Source organism: Syzygium oleosum, unplaced genomic scaffold, assembly GCF_021117445.2.
Source record: "Syzygium oleosum isolate NSW1041296 unplaced genomic scaffold, Sole_v2.1 Sole_v2.02, whole genome shotgun sequence".
In the NCBI taxonomy this organism is placed as follows: domain Eukaryota; kingdom Viridiplantae; phylum Streptophyta; class Magnoliopsida; order Myrtales; family Myrtaceae; genus Syzygium; species Syzygium oleosum.
Window position 1 is genome coordinate 4,502,627 of NW_026607486.1, and position 21,957 is coordinate 4,524,583.

The 21,957-nt window shown below is 42.2% G+C and overlaps 3 protein-coding genes across 8 annotated transcripts; 2 read left to right on the plus strand and 1 right to left on the minus strand.

Annotated features, from left to right (window-relative positions):
• Positions 1-7,409: 7,409 nt before the first annotated feature.
• Positions 7,410-10,865, plus strand: LOC115664622 (probable eukaryotic translation initiation factor 5-1). 2 transcript variants are annotated; one of them, XM_030586535.2, is made up of 2 exons: positions 7,410-7,565; positions 8,897-10,865. In XM_030586535.2, the coding sequence occupies exon 2, from the start codon at positions 9,218-9,220 to the stop codon at positions 10,559-10,561; it is 1,344 nt and encodes a 447-aa protein (XP_030442395.1). In that variant the 5' UTR covers positions 7,410-7,565; positions 8,897-9,217; the 3' UTR covers positions 10,562-10,865. The 2 variants fall into 2 exon arrangements, with proteins under 2 accessions (XP_030442395.1, XP_030442391.1); XM_030586531.2 differs by having other exon boundaries at positions 7,415-7,565; positions 8,888-10,865.
• A 740-nt stretch (positions 10,866-11,605) lies between these two features.
• On the minus strand, positions 11,606-15,027 carry LOC115668317 (uncharacterized). 5 transcript variants are annotated; one of them, XR_008815933.1, is made up of 3 exons: positions 14,748-15,024; positions 14,242-14,545; positions 11,606-12,115 (listed from the first exon to the last, which is right to left on the minus strand). XR_008815933.1 is itself a non-coding variant. In XM_056308969.1 (3 exons), exons 1-2 carry the CDS (start codon positions 14,884-14,886, stop codon positions 14,370-14,372), a joined length of 315 nt encoding a protein of 104 aa, XP_056164944.1. In that variant the 5' UTR covers positions 14,887-15,027; the 3' UTR covers positions 11,606-12,051; positions 14,352-14,369. The 5 variants fall into 5 exon arrangements, 4 of the variants coding, with proteins under 4 accessions (XP_056164944.1, XP_056164943.1, XP_030445651.1 ...); XM_056308969.1 differs by having other exon boundaries at positions 11,606-12,051; positions 14,352-14,545; positions 14,748-15,027; XM_056308968.1 differs by having other exon boundaries at positions 11,606-12,111; positions 14,352-14,545; positions 14,748-15,026.
• Positions 15,028-17,375: 2,348 nt separating this feature from the next.
• Positions 17,376-21,403, plus strand: LOC115665939 (serine hydroxymethyltransferase 7). The gene is made up of 4 exons (XM_030587761.2): positions 17,376-18,756; positions 19,459-19,864; positions 20,674-20,775; positions 20,948-21,403. The coding sequence occupies exons 1-4, from the start codon at positions 17,728-17,730 to the stop codon at positions 21,169-21,171; spliced, it is 1,761 nt and encodes a 586-aa protein (XP_030443621.2). The 5' UTR covers positions 17,376-17,727; the 3' UTR covers positions 21,172-21,403.
• The last annotated feature ends 554 nt before the right edge of the window (positions 21,404-21,957 follow it).

A 21,957-nucleotide genomic window follows, 5' to 3' on the forward strand; every position in this document is an offset into this window, starting at 1 on the left:
AATTTGGTTTCTGGTTCTTAAGTTGCAAACGGGAGAAGTAGAACCCATGACCTCCGGTTCGAAGAATGCACATAAGACCACTCAATTGACAAAACTTGTCATCGAATATAAAAATATGATATGTAATACGAATTATTTGATTTTTACAAAACCAATGCTGCTCTCGGGTGGAATCGAGAACCGGCCCGTTCAGTTCCAAATTCCAATTAATTCGTGGACGTTCGTCCCACGCTAAGCAGGTCTAGTTTAAGTTGGTTATAGGAAATTCCTTTTTCAATCCTCTTTAATTTCCTTTAAAAGGAAATTTAATTTCCCGCATAAATTTCGTGCTAATACTAACTTATTTTCACGAGTACGTATATGCAATTAGAGGTCTTTTTTAACAGATCTATTTTACTACACTTTTACATTTCAAAGCTAGCCTAGACAATTAATTTCGTGGACCATGTTATGTCCTCTTAGCCAGGTTATTCTCTCTACTTGTCCTTAAGATTCCATTTCACACGTAGAAACAAGCTGATAAGTGTAAGTAATACGTACAATTCATAGCTATGGCTTTCCAAAGCCATACCTATTGAATGTCTTAAAAGAAGCTCATAATTAGGCACGTGCATATGCATATAAAATCAGATATAAATTTTTTTTAGCAAAAAAAAAAAACAGATATAAATTAGTGCTTTGAGTGATAGAAAAAATTCAAAGATGTGATTTAATTTGGGAAAGAGATTTAAATGGTTGTCAAATGGGGCATATTTGAATTCCATTTTTGGAAAGTGATATAATCAAGGATAAGTTGGTTTTAGGGTAGGTCGGTTATGATTATGAGGCCACAACCTAGAACTGACCATGTAAGTTCCATTTCGGATTTTTTGGAATGGGGAATTGAACCGGTTACTCTTAGAACTGGTTCTAAACTGAATCAGCTGGTTCCGTGATGATGCTTGAATTTACCTGAGAATCAAGTTTATTCTATGAAATCAGCTTGCATAAATTTGTAGCTAGTGTTAAATGGGCTTTCGTTAGCTTAGTGAAAATGCACTCGTCATACCATGAGACCATGGAGTCGACTTCTTGAAGTTGCGACTTATTAGTATATATAAATGTTATTTTAATGGAAGATGTCAAACCGATTCAACCCGGGACCTCATCGGCCAAGATTGGTTATGGGTTTAAACGATTTGGTCCAGTTTTTGAGTTGAATGGGGACTGATAGTCACCCCCATTACATTACGATTTTATCAGTTTTGTTATGACGTGTTAATGTAAAAAATTATGATTTTATGAGTTTTGTTATTTATTCAAATGATCGTATTGGATTAATAATCGTTTCATATTTCGGTGAAAATAATATATTTCAATATTTAGATCATTATAAGTGAAATATGTCATTTTTAATCATGCATCGAGCCAAAGTCCGGACTTTTTGCTAATATAACTTTGTGTGGGGTTTGGTAAATTTTGAGTTTAACATGAGAAGGACAACAAACGCAAAAGAATCACTAGAAGGAAACATGAAAATACCATACTTGCCTCCAATTCGGATAGGTAGCTGCGACTACTAAATATTCTTGTTATCAACCTGTGAAACTATGAAATAAAATGGAGCATGGTAAAAATTTCATTTTCCTTATATTAGACTTTGCATGGTTGCTTTCATAATAGCGTGACACTAGAGATATTAAGGACCTGTTCAATAACCTAATTAAGGGTACGTTTGTTTCGCGAAAAATTTAATGATAAAAGAATATATTTTCCAAAAAATCATTCTCCAGGAAAATGCTTGTTTGGTGATACACAATGAAAATCGTTTTCTTGTGTTTGGATTCATTGGAAAATGATTTTATTCTCATGACTTTATTTCGGGCAAAAAAATCGATTTTTTTATTTTTCTAAAAATCGAGTTTTTAATTATTTTTTATTTCTCTTTTTTATTTTTTCTTTTCTTTTTATTGAAAAATTGGAAAATTTTATTATTTTTTTAATTTCTTTTTTCTCTTTTCTTTTTCTTTTTTTCTTTTCTTTCCTTTCTTTTTCCTCCTTCCTCCACCGTGACTGGCCGGCGATGGCCACTAGCGAGCTCTAGGCTTACCCGATAATGGCCACATGCGATCTCGAGCTCGCCAACCTCGGCCAAGCCCGAGCTCGCCTGGATCTAGCGAGCCGCGAGCTCACCAATCTCAGCAGAGCTCAGGCTCCCTTGGATCGCCTAAGCCTTGAGCTCGCCGACCTACGTCCTGGTGGTCTCCGAGCTGCCAGCCTAGGGCGAGCTCGAGGCTCGCCGCTATAGGCCGCAACCTCGCCAGCCTTGGGCGAGCTCGAGGCTGGCCACCAAAGGTCGACCTCGAGGCTCGCTACTAGAGGTCATGACCTTGCCGGCCTAGGGCGAGCTCGAGGCTCGCCGCCAAAGGCCGCTATGAGCTCACCGACCTAGGGTGAGATCGAGGCTCGTCGCTAGAGGCCGTGAGCTCACCGGCTGTCGCCATGACCGGCGATCGGCTGAGAAAGAAGAAAAAAGAAAAAGGAAGAAAAGAAAAAGAAAAGAAAATAATAGATAATTTGATTTTTTTAAAAAAATAAAAAAATGATTTTTAAAAAAATAATAAAAATAATAAATATTTTTATAAGAACAAACATTTCATTAATTAAGGATCTGAGCTCGAGCGTCGGGGACCTGCACACGGTCTTTGTGGACTCGGGTCGGAGGGTCGGGACTAGTGCTCAAACATCGGGGACATGAGCATGACCTTTATGGACCAGAGTTTGGGTGCTAGAGCATCGGGTACGGGTACTAGGGGTTCGAGCTCAGCCTCGATGGACCCGAGCATAGGCGTTGGGGGCCCAGGCCCTGGACACCGAGGTCTCAAGCCCAACAGCTGAGACCTGGTCCTGAATGTCGGGACTCGGGAACCAACGTTGGGGTTTTCATGCCCAAGCATAGAGTTTCGGATCCAAGCGCCGATGGCTAGTTATACTTCGGAAAAACGTTTTCCGGTTCTTTCAAAGAGGAAATCATTTTTCTAAATTTAAGCTTTGGTAAGGAAACATTTTTCGTTGACTAGAAAAACATTTTCCATTTACTTATTTTCATAAGTAAACCAAACGCTGGAAAATGAGGAAAGTATTTTCCCGGAAAATGCTCTCCGCGAAACAAATGGACCCTAAGTATTGAGAATCAACTCCTCAATGAGATCTTATTTGATAACCCTCATTAGAATTGACTTAAAAGATTCGATTAAATGAAAATTCGCTTAATCTGGAAAGTAAGAAAGAGGTACTTTCATTTAATAGAAATAGCAAACTGATGGTAATTAGGAACCTGCCAACAATAATGGTATTTCTATGTTCGGTAAGAAATTAATAATATTGGAGGATCAATTTTCACTTATCATTAATTAACCTTTTATTTCTATCTTTAAGGCTAACACTATCCAATTTGTAAGTTTTTAGCACTTAAATTTTTGGTTATATCAAACAAGCCCTGCGACTTCTTACTAGGCCTCCGATTATTTTACAGAAAATGAATGATTTGAAAAATATTTTCCTGAAAATGATCGCCTGTATCGTTTACAAAAATGAATGGACAAAAAATATTTTCATCGTTAACGAAAATGTTTAGACGTAAATTGTAGTCGACAATGAAAATATTTTTTATTTGAATAATTATTTTAAGAGACAAACATAATCATTTTTAAGAAAATATTTTCTAAATCATTCATTTTCTGAGCCCTAAAAAATATTTTACAACTTCTCTATTGGAAAAAAGGATGGGAAAATGACACAAACAGTTCCTGAACTTTGAGTCAATGTGCAATGTAATCTTCGAACTTTTAATTTGTTCGATATCGCCCCTAAACTTTAACCCAATGTTTAATGTGGTCCCTAAATTTTTAAATTGTTCAATGTGATTCCTGGATTTTTGGTACATATTCGATATAGTCCCTGAACTATGGCCCTGTTTGGTTTAGCATTTGAATGCTGCTTTGGGATTCTAAAGTCTCTTGAGCAAATGTAAAATTGTTTGGCAATCTTTGAGAAGATGCAATTACATCTCCAAAGCTCTTCAAGGGCCTTTGCCTGAATAGAGGAGCCTTGAGGAAGTTGCATTTTTGGGATGCAACTTCCCTGTTCATCGAGCGACTACCGTTCATCTTCTTCAAGCTTTGGGTCCAGCGGCCAGCGATCGCTGCCTGAGGTCGTGCGACCCCAGGCGGTGGTCGCAGAGGTCGCGCGACCCCAGTGATCACCGCCTGGGGTTGCCGGACCTCGGGCGTCGCCTGGGTCGCATGACCCAGGCCCAGCGTTGCCTAGGTTGCGCGACCCAGGGCGTTGCCCGATGTTCGGCAACCCCAGGAGGCGGTCATGCGACCTAGAGGATGCCACTTGAGGTTGCCGGACCTCAGGCTTCGCCTGGGTTGCGCAACCCAGGCAACGCTTGAGGTCGCGCGACCTCATGCCGCCTTGCTTGAGGTCAGGTGGCAGTGGCTGGCGACCAGATTTGGTCGGCGGTGATGACCAGTGGGTGAGCTCCACCAAGATTGCTTTTTTTTTTCTTTTTTTTTTAAATATCAGCAAAAGTCTTTTACAAAATATAATTTTTACCAAACAGTATTTAGGCCAAAGTTGCTTTCAAATGTGATTTTAAAATATATATTACTAAATATTACTTGCATTTCGAAAAACCCTTTTAGTTCAAAGGCCTTTGCATTTTGCCAAAGGCATTCCCTCAAAGCCGAACCAAACGGGTCTTATATAAAAATGTTCAATGACATTGAATAAATTAAAAGTTCATGGACCACATTGAATATTATGCTAAATTTTAGGAACTATATTGTACAAATTAAAAGTTCAGGAATCATATTGTACACCGGGTCAAAGTTCGAAGACTATTTGTGTCGTTTTCCCAAAATGGATCAACAATCGGAAAGTGGGCCTTAAGCATTAGCGACCTTTCCGCGGGAGGCGAGCAAGATGATGATGTACTCTAATATTGGTAAAAGGCCGTGTCATGTGACCATCTGGGCTGGACTCCCCTGTTGCCGGGTAGAGAGAAGAGAGAGAATGGAAGAGACGACGATTTACTTTTTCCCTTTTCTCCATATGACTTTCAGATTTAGATTTTTTTATGGTAAATTTTTTTCACACTTGAATCTGGACGCAAATATCGAAATCTACTAATTGTATATGATAAGCTTCCAATTTTTGCCAAAAGCATGGGAATTAATAAGGTGTAAATTCTTACACTCAGAATAACTTCCCAGGTTATTCCTGTAATTCAATAGATGATAACTTATTTATGTTCCATTTATTTCGCGAAAAATATATTCTAAAAAGTCATTTTTCAGGAAAATGATAAATATTTTCCGATGTTTGGTTGAAACCTCTAACTATACTAAAAAATATTTTTCGTTGTTTGGTAAGAAAGATCGGATTTTCCTAAACAGATATAGACTATTTTGAGTTTTAGTAACTTACGCATGAGCAGCTGAGGAATCGGGCACAAACACAGGGGCCATGGGCTCGGATCTCGAGCATGGGCACTAGGGTCTTGGGCCCAACATTGATGGGGTTGAGGACCTGGCATCGACATTGATGGTCCTGAGTGCGAGGGCCAAGGACCTGGGCACTAAGGTCCCAAGCAGGGCCTTGATTGGACCTAGGCCTAAACATTGAGGATTCGTGCACGGGCAGGCTTGGCATCATGGACCTTGGCACTAGCGCCGAAGTTTTGTGCTCGGCCTCAATAAATTAAGTCTAGGCCTGGGGTCGGGGTCTCGGGCCCAGCTTTGATGGATAAGGACACAAGGGTCGGGACCTGGGGCTAAGCTGAGTATCTTGGCCCCAGCCTTGATATACTCGAGCTTGGCCTAGATGGACCTAGGTTGGGGTGTCAGGGTTATGAGCACGGGCATGAGAGTCCTGGGCTTGACCTCGATGGATTAAGGCCCAGGCGTTGGGGCCTTTAACGCTTCCTCAATGTGCCTTGGCTTGCCTTTGGTGGACCTCGATAGATCGGGCCTCGTTGTCAAGGGCCTGTGAACGAGTGTCGGGGTTCTGATACACAAGTGCAGAGTTTTTGATCCAAAAGCTACTGTATAATCATAATTTTCAATGTTTTAAAGAGGAAATTACTTTCTTGAATTTAAGCATCAATTTTCCGTTGATCAAGAAAACCTTTTCTGTTAACTCATTTTTTTAAGCGATCCAAATGCTAAAAAATGAAGAATACGTTTTTTGTAAAATAAACGGCTCCTTCATGTACACGTAAAAATACACATGGAGCGCGACAATTACATACATCTATAACCCGCGTTGCCAATCCAAAACGAGCGATTGCAGCGCGGACCGACTAAAGTCGAGTGCGGTAAAGAAAAATATAAATCATTGATATTTTTGGTACGACATGTCATTACTCTTCCGAACATGCCCATGCCCATCACCTTTCCCTGTTCAATCAAAGATAGCGATAAGCTTCTAGATTCTATTTTCCTCCGCATATACTTTTGGCCCCTTTCCGATGAATATCTCCATCACTTCACAAAATACTAATAATTTGCCAAATTACACGGCACCCCGGATATTTCCTTCGATGGCCCCTTGTCGATTGATTGGTCAGTTTCTGAAAGTCCAAACCGAAATAATAACGAGCGCAATAATAGAAAAAACGACTAACGAAGACGTTTAATCTCCATATAGTGTGAAACCGTGGACTCTATCACGAGGTTTTTAAAATAATATCGTTGGGAAAATTCTAATTAGTACATAATCATTTACTGATTGCTTTCTTGAAAAATTTATCCACCGTTCTTCCGGCACATTAGACGTCGCATCACCTTTAGATTTGTTGCATCGAAAATAACTTCTTAAAATACTAGATGACAAGATCGATAATGATCGATCAAGTAAAGAAAAAGAAATTATAATGACTGATATCCGAGCTGGATATTGTTTATAATATCTGCTTATTCATGAGTTCGGATTCACTTGCATAAAAATGAGTTTACGGTAGTGAAAAAAAATTGTTTTTTTATGATGAAGATGATTCCAGTTAAAGCCAGAAAGCCCCAAGAAAACCCATGTCAAGCAACCAGTTGGCCAAGGGAAAAAACAAGGGCAAAAATATAATAATATGTAAAAAATGTTAGGCAGCGACCCCTTTACTTTACAGCAGGATATTAAACGTCCCTTTCTCATCGTAATTTTCGTGGACCAGCTCCGACCATATCTGCAACGGAGTGAAATGCCGAGAAAAGCCCCGAACAAAAGCGAGGAACACCCATCCAAGAGGGGCATAATCGTAAATATACCCACCGGGGATACTCTCTTGCAAAATAGAATTAGGAATTAGAAAGTCGGTCGGATTATATTTATATTTATATTTATTTTTTATTTTTTTATTTGCGGGAGGGATGAGTTTGCCCTAGTAACTCTCACGCCTCCTATATAAATCCAGCCTCATCGCTCTTCTGCAGAGCCCCGGAATTCAGAAGCCAAGCCACGCCTGCGCGACGCAAAGCACAGAAGCGAGAAGCGGTCGACGACGAATCCCTCTCCCATCGTTAAAGAAGGTATCGTGCTCGGTTCCTCCTCTTCCTCCTCCTCTTCCTCCGATTGCTACTGGTTCTGGTGCGGCGATCGGTTCGATCGATGCTCGTCGCTCTGCGTCGTCGGGTTTGATCGCGCCGGTTGCTGTCTGTTCAGCGATCGGGACGGTCGATTCAGCTCGTCGGAGCGCGATTCGTCTGTTTTCATGTTAGATCTGGCGTTTCTTGTTGGGGATCGAGAGGTTTCTTGACGGTTTTTGGATGTGCGGTGCTGTCCTCGGTCGCGGTCTGGTCTGGTCAAACCTTGGATGGATTGTTGACGATCGATTGCGAACTGATTTGATTCTAGCTGGATTTGTTGCGTATGGTGATTGCCTGATGGAGTGGATGCTTGTTTGTTTCTAGTACTTGAGTGATGGATCTTTTCTGATCGATTTACGGAGCTAACCCTTGCTGTTTGGGAATTAGGTGGATCGTGTGTGCTTTGGGCTGATGTATCTTGTTGATTTTATTGTGTATATTTATTCGAAGCTGTTGCAGGTCTTATATCGAGAGTGTCTTATTCTCTCTGTGTTTCGATTTCCGTGATTGCTTACGTATTTGGATATTCAAAGGAATGTGTCTAGCTTTTGTTTTGATGAGTGAATTCATCGATGAGATTTAATCATGCGAACACACTCTCATATCAATGTTTAAGATAAACCTTGCGTGGCGATCTTTTTTAGAATACTGACATGGCTTTTGCAGGAAAGATTGAGTTAACAGTTTTCATTTGACCAAGTTGTCTGTATTTTCTGAAAAAGCTTGCCACTTGTGGAAGCAGAGGCCCTTCATTTGTTCCAATGACGGAAAATGAAATTTGAATAACAGAAAAAGGAACTTCTGGCATGAAGACATGCATTTGTGGAATGGTGATTATTAGTTTTGCATAGATATGCACCCATCACTTTTCTTTGATATGATTTTAATAAAGAATGTTATTACTGCCTGAGTGTGAGATGCTGTGCCTGAACTATGGTTGATGTGAGGTGTTTTAGTGTGTGGAAAGTAGTACTTGTTGGATCTATGTCAACTGCTTGTTGGTTTACGGCCAAAATGGTTAGAGCTGCTATCGTCACTATCCATCAAACATCTAGGATGTCTAATATTGTTTTAACTGCTTTTGTTGTATTTTTTTGCTGTCTGGAAATTGCTTCTATTGTATTCGACTCAACAATTACAGTCTTGTCGAGAAAATTTCAGATACCTAGTTGCATGTTCATATCTGTGTTTTATTTTGTTTTGATGAGTTCTGTCATTAATAAATTGGTGGTCTCCTAAATTTTGTCTTGTTTACCTGCATGAAGTTGGTGCAGGCAATCTGTGACGCTTGGCCTGTCAAAGTGGAGGGTCCTCAGTTCGAAGCTTCTTTTATGTCTGAACCGGCCTCACTTTTTCTGTCATCACTTGGATTACTTGGGGAGTACTGTCCTACGTCTAGAAAAAAGAACATACATCCATCTGAAATTGTTGGATGCATGCGTCTTGGAGCCATTGAGAGCTGCAGGAGTGAAGTTCTAGGTTGCGGGTCTATGCGACCTTTTACATCCGAAGAGAATTTTGCCATAGCAGATAAAGCTGCCGTTACCTTTTGTTCCTTCTGATATAGATTCGTGACTTTGCGCTGCCGCGACAAGATGGCCCTCCAAAATATTGGTGCTTCGAACCGTGATGATGCCTTTTACAGGTATAAGATGCCAAAAATGATAACAAAGATAGAGGGTAGAGGCAATGGCATCAAGACAAATGTGGTCAACATGGTTGAGATTGCGAAGGCACTGGGCAGACCTGCTTCTTACACCACAAAGTATTTTGGTTGCGAGCTTGGTGCTCAATCGAAGTTTGATGAGAAGACTGGAGTTTCACTTGTTAATGGAGCCCATGACACTGCGAAGCTCGCCGGCTTACTGGAGAACTTTATTAAGAAGTATGTTCAGTGCTATGGTTGTGGGAATCCTGAAACTGAGGTTACCATTACCAAGACCCAGATGATCACACTGAAATGTGCTGCTTGTGGGTTTGTGTCGGATGTTGATATGAGGGACAAGCTGACGACGTTTATACTGAAAAATCCACCTGAGCAGAAGAAGTCATCAAAAGATAAGAAGGCTATGAGGAGGGCTGAGAAAGAGCGGCTCAAAGAGGGGGAGGCGGCAGATGAGGAGCAGAAGAAGCTGAAAAAGGAGGCGGCGAAGAAAAAGGCTTCTGCAACTTCCAAGGACGCATCAAAAGGTGCATCGACTAAGAAGAAGAACCTGTCTGATGAGGAGCACTCTCCACCAGGGAGCCAGGCTGATGAGAATGATCATCATGCTGCTGCTGACGACGACGACGACGTGCAGTGGCAAACAGACACATCATTAGAGGCGGCCCGGCAGCGCATCCAGGAGCAGCTGAGTGCTGTTACTGCTGACATGGTCATGCTCTCCACCAATGAGGAGAAATCAAAGTCGACAAAGAAGCTGCCGGAAGAAGCAGCAAAATCAGAAACCAAAGGGCATGGCAATGGCACTGTAACTGCTGAGATTGAGGATAGTCTTGTTGACGAGATTAAGGAATTCCTGGAAAAGGGCTCCTCATCCAGCCAGCTAAAATCATTCTTGAAATCTCTATCCGGGACCCCGAAAGAAATCATGGATGCTTTATTTCAGGCTCTCTTTGATGGTGTTGGGAAGCGGTTTGCAAAGGAAGTGACCAAAAAGAAGAGTTACCTGGTGGCTGCCACTGAGGAGGATGGATCACAGATGGTGCTGCTGCAGGCTATCGAGTCTTTCTGTGGAAGGGCAGGTCAGGAGGTCTCGAAGGAGGCAGCGCTGGTTCTGAAGTTCCTGTATGACGATGATGTGCTCGAGGAGGAGTTCATAATGGAGTGGTATCGGAAGGGTCTGGCTGGTGGAAACAAAGCTTCTCCAATTTGGAAAAATGTTAAGCCGTTCATTGATTGGCTTCAGAGTGCTGAGTCCGAGACCGAAGAAGAGTGATGGTGAACTTGCGCGCACGCTTCAGCTGCTGCTGGTAGCATCAAAGATACTGTCGAGTGATGCTTATGACATTCCGTGTTTGGCTTTTAGCTGCGTAATCGCGTCTCTCTTAATTTATAATAAGAGGGAGGCAATGAGAGGGAGGGTTTATTCATCTTCCCTGTCACGAGCCTCTTGGTTTGCTTTGCGTTATCTCAGGTTGTTGGAGTCAGTACCTTTGAAGGTCTATGTTTGTCGTGGTATTGGATCTGTTGGAACCTTATCTAAAGTTGCTTTTGCGTTATTGTATTGGCTTTAAACTTCATTAATGTTCCTAGATCCTTATCTAAAGTTGTGGTGGCTGCGATTGTTGGCGACTCTGTGTGCCTTGTTACCGGATGAGTCCGGTGAATGTCTTTTTGGTTATTTCTTCTTGGCTGGGAAAACAAAGTAACTTTCGTTACCCGAGTCTATGCTATCAGCTATAATCAAGGACTCTCTCCAGTTTGAGTAGCTGTAGATGTAAGGTTAGCAATCCTAATTGCTTGTGTAACTTTTTTACTGAGAGGAAGAAGAGGATGGGATGCGCATTATACGACGGATAAACCGGGCCGGTTGAAACCGGTTGAAGAAGCACATTTGTTACGATATTGAAATCTCGACTCCCTTTTTTCGTTCTTTCTGGATTATTTGTCCAAGACCCCGGTCCTTTTAGTACATTGTAAGGTTTAATGTGTTCCTTTTTGCGTGTTAATGTTGGCCTTGTAGTATTTTTGGATTCGGAAGGGTTTCTGCTGGTTATGGAATTTCGTTCTGAAACAATTTATGCAGTCAAACGGAGATGATGAACGAGCCGGGCGCGCGCGTTTCCTTCTACCCAACTTTGATGTTGCTAAGCGTGACCATTTTTCGTCATGGCAATTGGCAAGCTGATCTGTTTTTCAGATGTTGATATTTCCTTCTTCAGAATGATTCTCACAAGTAAATGCTATATGCCTATGCCGAGCTTTGCAGAAAAAATTATCAGGGCTCAAATGCAGGCCATTTAGGAGATAATGAGCTCGATTAATTGAACTGGAATAGTAAAATATGAGCATTTACGGTTCGGAAGGTAACATCGAATTGTAGCAAGACAAGCACCGGGCACTAGCTATGTCATATAAGCTGAAAAATTTCTCCATTCAACACGCCTGCTGCTTCGACCCAAAAAAAAAAAAACATGCCTGCTTAAAACTTGCTCGCTATACTGCCATTGACATTGATTTGACGCGCATAAACTTCGTGTAAATGTGGACTGGATAAGAGATGGAACAGAATATGCACTTAATTGAATAATTACAATGACGAGATGGAACTGAATACGCACGGAGCGAATAATTACACCTGTGATGTATTAAGAATGTCGATCTACAAACCGGACGATCTTCAACCTTTCAGACCTATTGACACCTTTAGAGATTGGGTGTGGAATATCAGCATGTCTCCGGCACAAATTTCTGAGGTTCCTCATCCTTGTCAAACATAGTGACCTAACAAGCCTGATTGCCTCCCTCATCCGAGAGTTGCTCGATCTGTCTGTAACAAAAGAATACCCAAACAGTTGGTTTGTGCAGAATCAATATGCAAAACTATTGCATTTTGTCTTCAGCATGTTCTTAAGCAGAAATTTTTTTAACAGATAGGGTAGCAGCACTATGCCATTGGGAAATTTCTATCTGAACTCAACCAATCATGGAAAATTCCAGCATTCACGACGCATTGAAGAACTAAAAGGTTATTAACAACAGTCTGATTCTGGCGTTTAGCAATAATCTCTTCTCTCGTGGCCAAGAAGGAACAATTTACACCAAAACAATTCATCATTCTTTGAATGTTATCCGAAAGCTATTCAAGTTCACGGTAAACAGCCAGAAGATCTCTAGTCCATAGTTACATGCTCTAAAACTTGCCAATGAGAGAATGGAAGGAGAAAATAGCCCTCGCAGAAAGGATGACACGGAAATTGAGATTTCACGCCCCATTTTCCTTGACATGCATTGTCATAAGATCCTTACGATGCCAGCTTTACTATAAGCACATCTCATACACAGAGGAGAAAAAGATTAAAGCTTTCCTATGCCATAGTACCATCTTTGTATTGCCAAATTTGGCAACGTTTGATAAATGTGAGATGTTTTCACACTCGGGCATTAGCTATGTAACCCCTCATGGAAGCAGGGCAATTTAGAGTTTGACTTTGCTGCTAAGTGGCATGTACCTTAAGCCATCTCTTCAGCAAGCTAAATAGACCACGCAGCGGTGATCTTAACTTAGACATGAGCCAAGTGTCATGTTGGTATCTGAGCTTTATACTTGTATGAGGAAGATCATAGCTCATGTTGTTAGTGAAATATTGTAACAGATAGGAGATTATAAGTTGTTTTTACATGGTGAGAAGCTTTACCTATTTGAGGTTGATAAAGTGATGCAAACCAACTTTTCAGTCTTTCATTTCTTGGCTCGATGATTCAAAACAAAATGAAGACATAAGATCTCAGATGGTTGATGAGGAACAGGAAAGATGATTTTCTTGATCCTGTAACCAGTTTGGTTAATGTGGATGCGGAGGAGAAATTTAGCCAGTCCAGGAGGAAAAAAGCCAGAAGAAGGAGGAGAAGAAGAAGAAGAACGAGGGATGCAAACAAAGTTTTCCCAGATTCGATTCAGCAGAAACCCTTTGTAAAGAGCCGCTGGCTTTTGGTGCTTTACTAAGAAATCTTTCAGCAGAAAGTGTTTTGCTATTGGTGCTGTGAATGGATTTTGCTGAGTAAATGGAGCAGTGGTAAAGGCAGGCCACCTCTGTCATTGTCAATAACTGCTAACCTTTCAGTCATTTTAAGATATATCAACCAGAAGAAAAGGTGTATCCTTCACAAATCAAATTATGTTCCAAGAAATTTTTTACTATAAGGCCTCCAGTATCGCAGCAGGCTACGTAAACCATCAAGTCAGGCCGAACATTATTTGATTATTGAATAGAGTTTCTCTCTCATCTTTCCTCTTGACAAAATCATGACTTTGCAGTAACAAGGCAGTGAATTCCAATCCCGTCATTGAAAGTGTCACCCCTGAACCTCATTAAAGATTATGAACCTAAAACATTTACCACTTACTTAAAAGAAATTGACCAGCTTCATAATCTACAACCAGGATGATGCATTCATATAAAAATCTTGATTGAACTGATTGACAAGAGCAGGAAACTCTCAAGAGTCCTTGACATAAGCATAAACAAGACAGATAGCAGCCGTCAAATAAGTTTCCTAATTAGCAAAAGCTTTTTCTTTGTGTAATCTATGGAAGATGAGCCTAGTCCCAAGCCTGTCATCATGCAATGCGACATCATCTCACTACTGTACCAGCTTAATACACTGGAAACTCAGCTGATTGATTTTGACTCAAAGATACTCACAAGGATCCTTAGCACAATTCCAGTGCAAACTTAATATCCGCGTCAAAAGTGTCCAGAACTCTAATTTTAGCACTAAAGCCTCACAGACGATCACTGAGGTGACTTCTTACATAATCAACTTGTCATGGATATCTTGCATCGTAGACAAGCTATGCATAAATCTCACAAAAGGTCGAACCTTTGAAAATTTGCTCGTTACTTCAGCTAATTGGAGCACCAAAGTCAAACAAATCGGGATAAGAAAACCCACCTTAAGTATACCGGAGAGATTAACCAAAACACATCACAATCAATTCAAAGTCAGACAGCCTCAACAGATGCAAAATTACCATCTTAAAAGGTTTGCCATTTAGAGGTTACCATGCCTAATAAACGATCTCAAATCGGCTTTTTAGAGTCAGGGTGTTGTTGGGGATCACGATTCATGCTACTATAGAACTTCGAAAGCCGATGGCGAGTCGGGGGCTTCGGCTTGACAGACTTCTTCCGGAGGCCGAAGATCTCCTGAACCAGAGGAACATGTACCAGAACTAGCTTCCACGCCAAATACCAACCTACAGAATCGAAGACCCACAGCAAAAAAAAAAAGAGAACACCTTTACCAGAACAGCACAATTCCAAGAATCATCACGTATACATAAGAAAGGAAAAAACATCAAAGACCCACATAGCGTTAACGGAACAGAAGAAGAAAAACAAATCGAAAGACTTCGCAGAAACCACAATTGAATTCGGAAGGGGGAGTGATCGAGATACCCAGAAGGATGAAGGAGAAGACGAAGTAGATGGCGAGAAACGGGCGGAGAAGAAACAGGTTGAGGCAATCCCAGTAGGAAAGAGGATGCAGGGGGGCCGTCGAAGAAGAAGGAGAAGAAGATGACGACGATTCTTCCATGGACAATCACGCAGCTAATCTAAAAGCAGGAAGATTTGGAACTCGATGGGACTCTTGCTTTCAGCTTTGCCCACGGGAAGAGAAGTGGAAGACCGGGTCCGACATGAAGACTCTCCGCGGCGTTCGGTTCGGCTTGTGAATCGGACCGGACCGGGCTATGAACCGGCATCTTCAAAGATTAAATTGCGGGGATTGATATTCCTTTGCGTGTAAGCTTTAACTTAGTGTTTCGACCAAAAAAGAAAGACGCTTTAACTTAGTGCCTCATGCGATTTGCAGGATCATCTCTAGTTTGAGGATGGATATTACATTTTTATGTCGAACTGTCTAGCTATTACTAAAGTTGTGATAAATGACACGACCGTATCAGCATAATCACAATAAAGAATATGATGACGATATCTGCAAAACGATGAAAGTGACGATAGAAATAGTAACAATGCTAAAGATGGTACGTGATAACAAAAACAATAGCTATTAGGGCTGTAAACGGTTTGGTTCGGTTCGGTTTTCTTTAAAAACCGAACCGAACCGAACCGAACCGTTAAGGGTGCCCCCTTGAACCGAACCAAATAGGAACCGAACCGAATTGGAACCGAACCGATAAGCCGATTTGGTTCGGTTTGGTTTTCGGTTTCTTCTTCTTTTTTGTTTTTTTTTGCTTTTTTATTCATGGCTCGGTTTTCTATTTTTATGAAAAAAATTTCATGATAATTTTTTTATGATAATTTTTTTAAAATCCCTACGTCGGCAAAACAAAAAAAAAGAAACATTGTTAAGATTTCCGGATAAAAAAGGCTTAACCCAAAAAAAAATAGAAAATTTCAGGAATTAAACAGATTAAAAAATAATAACAATAATAATAACAGTAATAATCGAAAAATATAAAAAAAATGCAACCGCACCACAAAATGACATTTTTTTCATTCTCGGTGAATTCCACCCGCAGAAAATTCACAAAAAGAGAAAAAAAATAGAAAAAAAAAATTAGAGAAAGAACACGACGCACACAGACACACACACACCCCTCTTTCTCTCTCTTCTTCTCTGCGAAAGGCCAAACTCGACCCCCAAATCCTCTCTCTCTCTCTCTCTCTCGATCTTCTTCTTCTTCTTGTCGACGCGCTCTCGGCTTCTTCGACCGCCGCATCCGCAGATTGAGCTGCCGTCCGCCGCCGATCGATTCGGAAACCCTCCCCGCCGGAGCGATCGCCGCCGCCGCCGCGTCAGCCATTTCGAGCCTTTTTTTCCCGGCGTAATTTATCATTTTTTTTTGGGAGATTTTTTTCGGGGAGTTTCTTCGGGGGGGAGTTTCTTGGAGAGCCATGGATGCTGATTCATGGGGTTTGATGATTTGGGGGATTTTCCGCGTTTAGGGTTCGAGAGAGATGAGTGTGGTCACCGGCAACAGCGGCGGCGGCGGCGGCGGCGGCGGCGGCAATGGCAAGGTCGAGGCTTGGGACTCGAGCGAGTCGATGGGGAGGAAGAAGAAGAAGAAGAGCAGGGACGGCGGCAAGAGGAAGAGTGTGGAGGGCCGTGAGGATGGTCTCGGCGAGAGGAAGTGTGTTTATTTTAGTTCGGTTCGATCCGAACTGATCCGAACCGAACTGAAATAAATCAAACTGAAAAAAAAATTGGTTAATTTTAATGATCCGAATCGAAACCAAAACCGAACCGAAATGCACTAAATTTTCGGTTCGGTTCGGTTCGTATCTCGGTTCGATTTTCCGGTTCGGTTCTGACACCCCTAATAGCTATCGATAATAGTAATCAGTGATGGGGACTCACAATCGGGGCGAGCAAAAGCAACGAATCCAACACAAAATCGCTACTTCGATGCCCCATCGAACTCTACATCTCAAGATCTCCATAGCCGGAAAAAAAAAAAAAAAAACCCACAAAACCCAAAAAAAAAAAAATGAAAGCCCGTTCTTTTCATTTTATTGAACAATAGGGTAGGCATGAGCGATCGCGCAGCCACACTCACCAGCATAAAAAAAACCCACTTTCGTCGTATAATGCTCGGTTTGAATTATAACTACACGATCCGCCCCCGAGTGTACAGACCCCGTCACCCCAGCGCTACGGTCGCGCGAGAACATGAAAAAGTCGTTGGCTAACAAACACACCCGGGAGGACATAAAGCTCGGTGCCATGCGAATGCGATCCCCCCTTGTTCCACAATTGCTGCTTTGGCATACCCGGCACGACACACGTTCGCGATATTCAAGGTAAGCGCATGTACCTGGACGCCCTTCGCATCAACGTTGTTCCGAGCTTCCTTCCCCCCCCTTCCCCAAGCATCCAACCGCCAGTAAGCTCCCGCCACGTGTCCTCCGACCGGGCGACCAACCCGAAACGCTACCGCCTGCAGCCGGTCATCCCGTCGCCCCCGCCCCCCGCGACCGACTCTGTGCGCGCGCGCTCGCCCCATCGCCCGCAATCGCGTCCGTGTTCATCCCCCGCCCGCCTTCCTCATCAGCCAGTCTCCGTCAATAACATCTACCCATCATCATTCTCTCTCTCTCTCTCTCTCTCTCTCTCTCAAAGCACACCCATCCATCGTTCTTGGGTCCTTTCAATTTCCGATTTTGGAGGCGATTTCGGAAGAAAAATCCCATCTTTACATGGAAGCGTCTGCTGCTGCGAGCTCAACGAATCGCCAGCCGAGGCTTCGCTTCTTCCGCTGCGCCTTGTTCAGGAATTGCTGTCGATGCTTCTGTTGTTGCTACACCTACCCATAAGTCGTCTCCCCCAGTTTTTCTCCCCCCCCTGATCGCCGTCGCCGTCGCCGTCGAAGACCCGGAAATCCCTGCAATTCCTTGGGGGGGGTTTGTTTGGATGGATTTCTCTGATTGTCAGTCCGGTCTCTCCCTGGCCTTCCGCTCTCGCTCCTCCACCCCGGCCCCTCTGAACCCTAGCGACGCCGTTCCCGGGCAGTTCGTCGCGAACCGTCGCGGCTCGTCGAGCCCGATCCCGCTGCAGTTGCTCGAGCCGAAGAATGACCAGTCGAGGGAGAGCGACGAGGAGGAATTGAGCGAGGAGGAGGAAGAGGAGGAGGAGGAGGAGGAGGAGGAGGAGTTTAGGATTCTGGGGCACTCCATGTGCTTGAAGAGGCAGAGGGACGGGCAATTGTTGCCGAATTCGAACGGAGTTAAGCGGGTTGCGGTCGAGCAGGGGGTCGAGGCCCGGCGAGCCGCCGTCAAAGCGTGGGGGAACCAGGCTCTGTCCGTGGCCGACCCGGAGATTCACGAGATCATGGAGAAGGAAAAGCAGAGGCAATTTAAAGGTATCGAGTTGATCGCTTCCGAGAATTTCGTGTGTAGGGCGGTAATGGAAGCTCTAGGCAGTCATTTGACTAATAAGTATTCGGAGGGGATGCCCGGATCTAGAAATTACACGGGCAATGAGTATATTGATCAAATCGAGTTCCTCTGCTATAAGCGTGCATTGGAGGCGTTTCATTTGGATTCGGATAAATGGGGTGTGAATGTGCAGTCTTATTCGTGTACCTCCGCCAACTTCGCGGTTTACACGGGTCTTTTGCTTCCGGGGGATCGGATAATGGGTTTGGACTCGCCTTCCGGCGGTCACTTGAGTCACGGTTATTATGCACCAAGTGGGAAAAAGGTTTCTGCTGCTTCCATATTCTTTGAGAGTCTTCCTTACAAAGTCAATCCGCAGACGGGGTATGTCGATTATGATAAGCTGGAAGAGAAGGCTCTCGATTATAGACCGAAGATACTGATTTGCGGCGGGAGTTCGTACCCTCGAGAGTGGGATTATGCAAGGTTTAGGCACATAGCAGATAAGTGCGGGTCCGTTTTGATGTGTGATATGGCGCACATCAGTGGTCTTGTGGCAGCAAAGGTTAGACCCTGCGATCTTTATGAGATTTTTTTCTTGAATCCGTGATCTTTTTCTGACGTTGGTATCATCGTTTTATTGTGTTAATCTGAATTGAATTACGAGGGATTGGTTGGATTGTGAACATAACTAACACTATCACTCTACAAGCTTGTTTTATGATCTTATGCCTTAATTTTAGGTGTTTGCTTATGATATACGCGCGTGCTATTTTTCCTAAGTAAGTCCTTAATTCGAGTTCAATTGCATTCATTAGGCCCCTTGTTTGCATGTATGCGCATAGACAGGCATGTCAAGTTCAACAAATTATTCGTGTAGCGCCATTGCCATGTACCTGTGGTTTGACTAACCATGATATTATCTGATTGTAAGTCACAACGTCTCAAGTCCAGGGTATGTTTTAACTGTTCTATAAGCAACGAAGTTTGAGACAAGCTTTATCTTTTAATGAGGTACTTGGAGATGGTGCTGCTTTTTCTTATTGGAATCTTCTGTTCGTAAGGGTTGGATGGACTCTTTTATGGCACTATTGTCCATACTATAACCCTTACTGAAATTTCTGTGATTTTTAATCTGCCTCGACATACAACACCTGTTTTCTTGCTAGTCGACACCAACAAAAAGCTGCATGCTCTGAATAATGTAATGTTTTCCAACTTTTAAGTCTCCAATTTTTATGCTCATGACAGTCATTGTCATTTGCAGGAATGTGCAAGTCCATTTGATTATTGTGATATTGTCACCTCAACAACTCACAAAAGTCTCAGAGGTCCCAGAGGAGGTATTATCTTTTACAGAAAAGGTGTAAAGTCAAAGAAACAAGGCTTGTTGTCTAGTCATGGTCATGATACTGCGAATTATGATTTCGAGGAAAAGATAAACTTCTCTGTTTATCCGACGACGCAAGGAGGCCCTCATAATAATCACATTGCTGCTCTTGCCATAGCCTTAAAACAAGTGGCTAGCTTCGAGTACAGAGCATATATTCAACAGGTGAAGAAAAATGCTCAAGCTTTAGCATCTGCATTGTTGAGAAGAAAATGCCGGTTGGTGACTGGAGGCACGGACAATCATTTGTTGGTCTGGGACCTGACTCCGCTTGGCTTATCAGGTAGAGTTGTTACTTATTCCAGATTTTACAAGGTGTCATGAGTTTATTATCCTGTCATCCCCTTGCACGCAATGAATTTTAAGCTGTCATTCTCTGTGTGAATGTGTGAAACATCATATATAGTGACTGTATCAGTGGAGGAATCGTTATTTTGAGCTAGCATTTTGCTGAACATCCTGGAATGTCATTGAAATGTTTATTAATTTGATTTTTTCCTTGTGATGTATGCTTCTTCAATTGAGTTGCTTTTCTGCCATTTTCATCATTTGAGATATAGGAGAAACCGAAGAGTTCTTTGCTGAAAATCTTGTAGTCGTTTTTAGGATATCACTAGCTTTACTACAGATGATGCTATCAAGTAGGTATTCTTTGAGATGATGAAACCCCCTCTGAAATTTTTTTCAAGGACTCCTCATATTTAACAATTGTTGCTAGCTAATCTTTTATCTTATTTACTTCAGCTTTGTGATAGCTCTAACTGATAGTTAATCAGGCAATTTAACCCTTCTAGCATTAAATGCTTATGTAATGCAGATGAACAAGGGCTTGTTTATATGATGGAAGTAAATAACTTGCTGATTTGAGTGCTGGAGCTCTCTGCTTTTCATATACACCAAGGATTTACTCGCGATATTTGAAATGCATTTTGCTATTTTACTATGACAAAACTTTGAATAGAACTCCTCATGGCTCTTAATTTTTTGGGGACAAGCGGTTCATAAATTTTTTCCCTGTTTCCCCTTCTTTCATAAATTTATGGAAAAAGTTGCATCCATAAATTTCTTTTGACCAAATAACTATTCTTTCAGGAAAGAATTATGAGAAGGTCTGTGAGATGTGCCACATTAGTGTCAACAAAGCTGCTATATTTGGTGAAAATGGTGCAATTTCTCTGGGAGGAGCAAGAATCGGTAAGTTTTGACCTCCCATATATGGTGATGGAGCTTTTATAAGCTGAATTCTGAGTGTATCCATGTTACTAAAACTGAAAGTAGAATAACTCTGTGAATTGATCTCATTGCTATTTCAGCTTCATAGTGGCTGCGATATCAAAAGTGAGCACTTAAATCTATTCTTATCTAGGTACTCCTGCCATGACATCGAGAGGATGTATAGAGTCTGATTTCGAGACGATAGCTGATTTTCTCCTGAGGGCAGCTCAGATTGCCATTGGTGCGCGGAGGGAACATGGAAAATCGCAGAGGGATTTCCTCAAGGGTCTTCAGAGCAACAAAGACATTGTTGAGCTGCGGAATCGAGTTGAATCATTTGCTTCCCAATTTGCTATGCCAGGAATCGACAGTTGACTCTAGAAAAGCAGCCGGAGGCATTTGTTGCGGAACTTCTCCGTTCGCCTGCACTTGTATGCCCTCCCGCGCTCTTCCCAATTTTTGGCGTTATGTTAGTCGGCTGTGTATATTACAGAAAATTAGTCTCTATACCATGTGGAAATATCGAACACCGCAGTCTGAGTCTGTCCATTTCTTCACACAAATGATTACCATTAGGAAGCATCTTTCTTCGTTTTTTTTTTGTCAACGTTCATGTTCTCGACATATTTCTGGACGTGCTGGGTTAATGGTTTAAGTTCAGGTCGTCGTTTCATCAGAGAGCCTAATTCCTGAACATTTGTATGACTTACAGCGTGAGCTATAGCTATGACTTAGCTTTTGCTTCAAGTTAAATGAGGTTGAGAATGAATACACTTTTGGTGAGATATAACTATGACTATGACTCCCAGAATGCAGAGCGAGATATAACTTCTCTCTTAAATATCTGAGGCCTTTTATCTGTTAAAGGCACGCTCTTTCTATTGCTGAAATTGATTGTGCTTCCTAGTCATTATTGCCTGAGCTTAAATGAGCGAAAGAAAAATGAAGAGGAAAAAGGGAAAAGCTCGTACGAGATTCTTGACAGCTGTGGTTACCTTTTTCTTCTGGTTTGCTGATTTGTTTGGAAATCTGAGAGCAAAGCAGTGGTGTTTCTCACTGAGGATGTGGGGGGAATGGAATGATGGTTTGGTGTGTTGTGGTGTGGTGTGGTGGGGTGTGGTGAGAGAGAGTCACAGACTCACAGTGACTGTCCCCTTATTA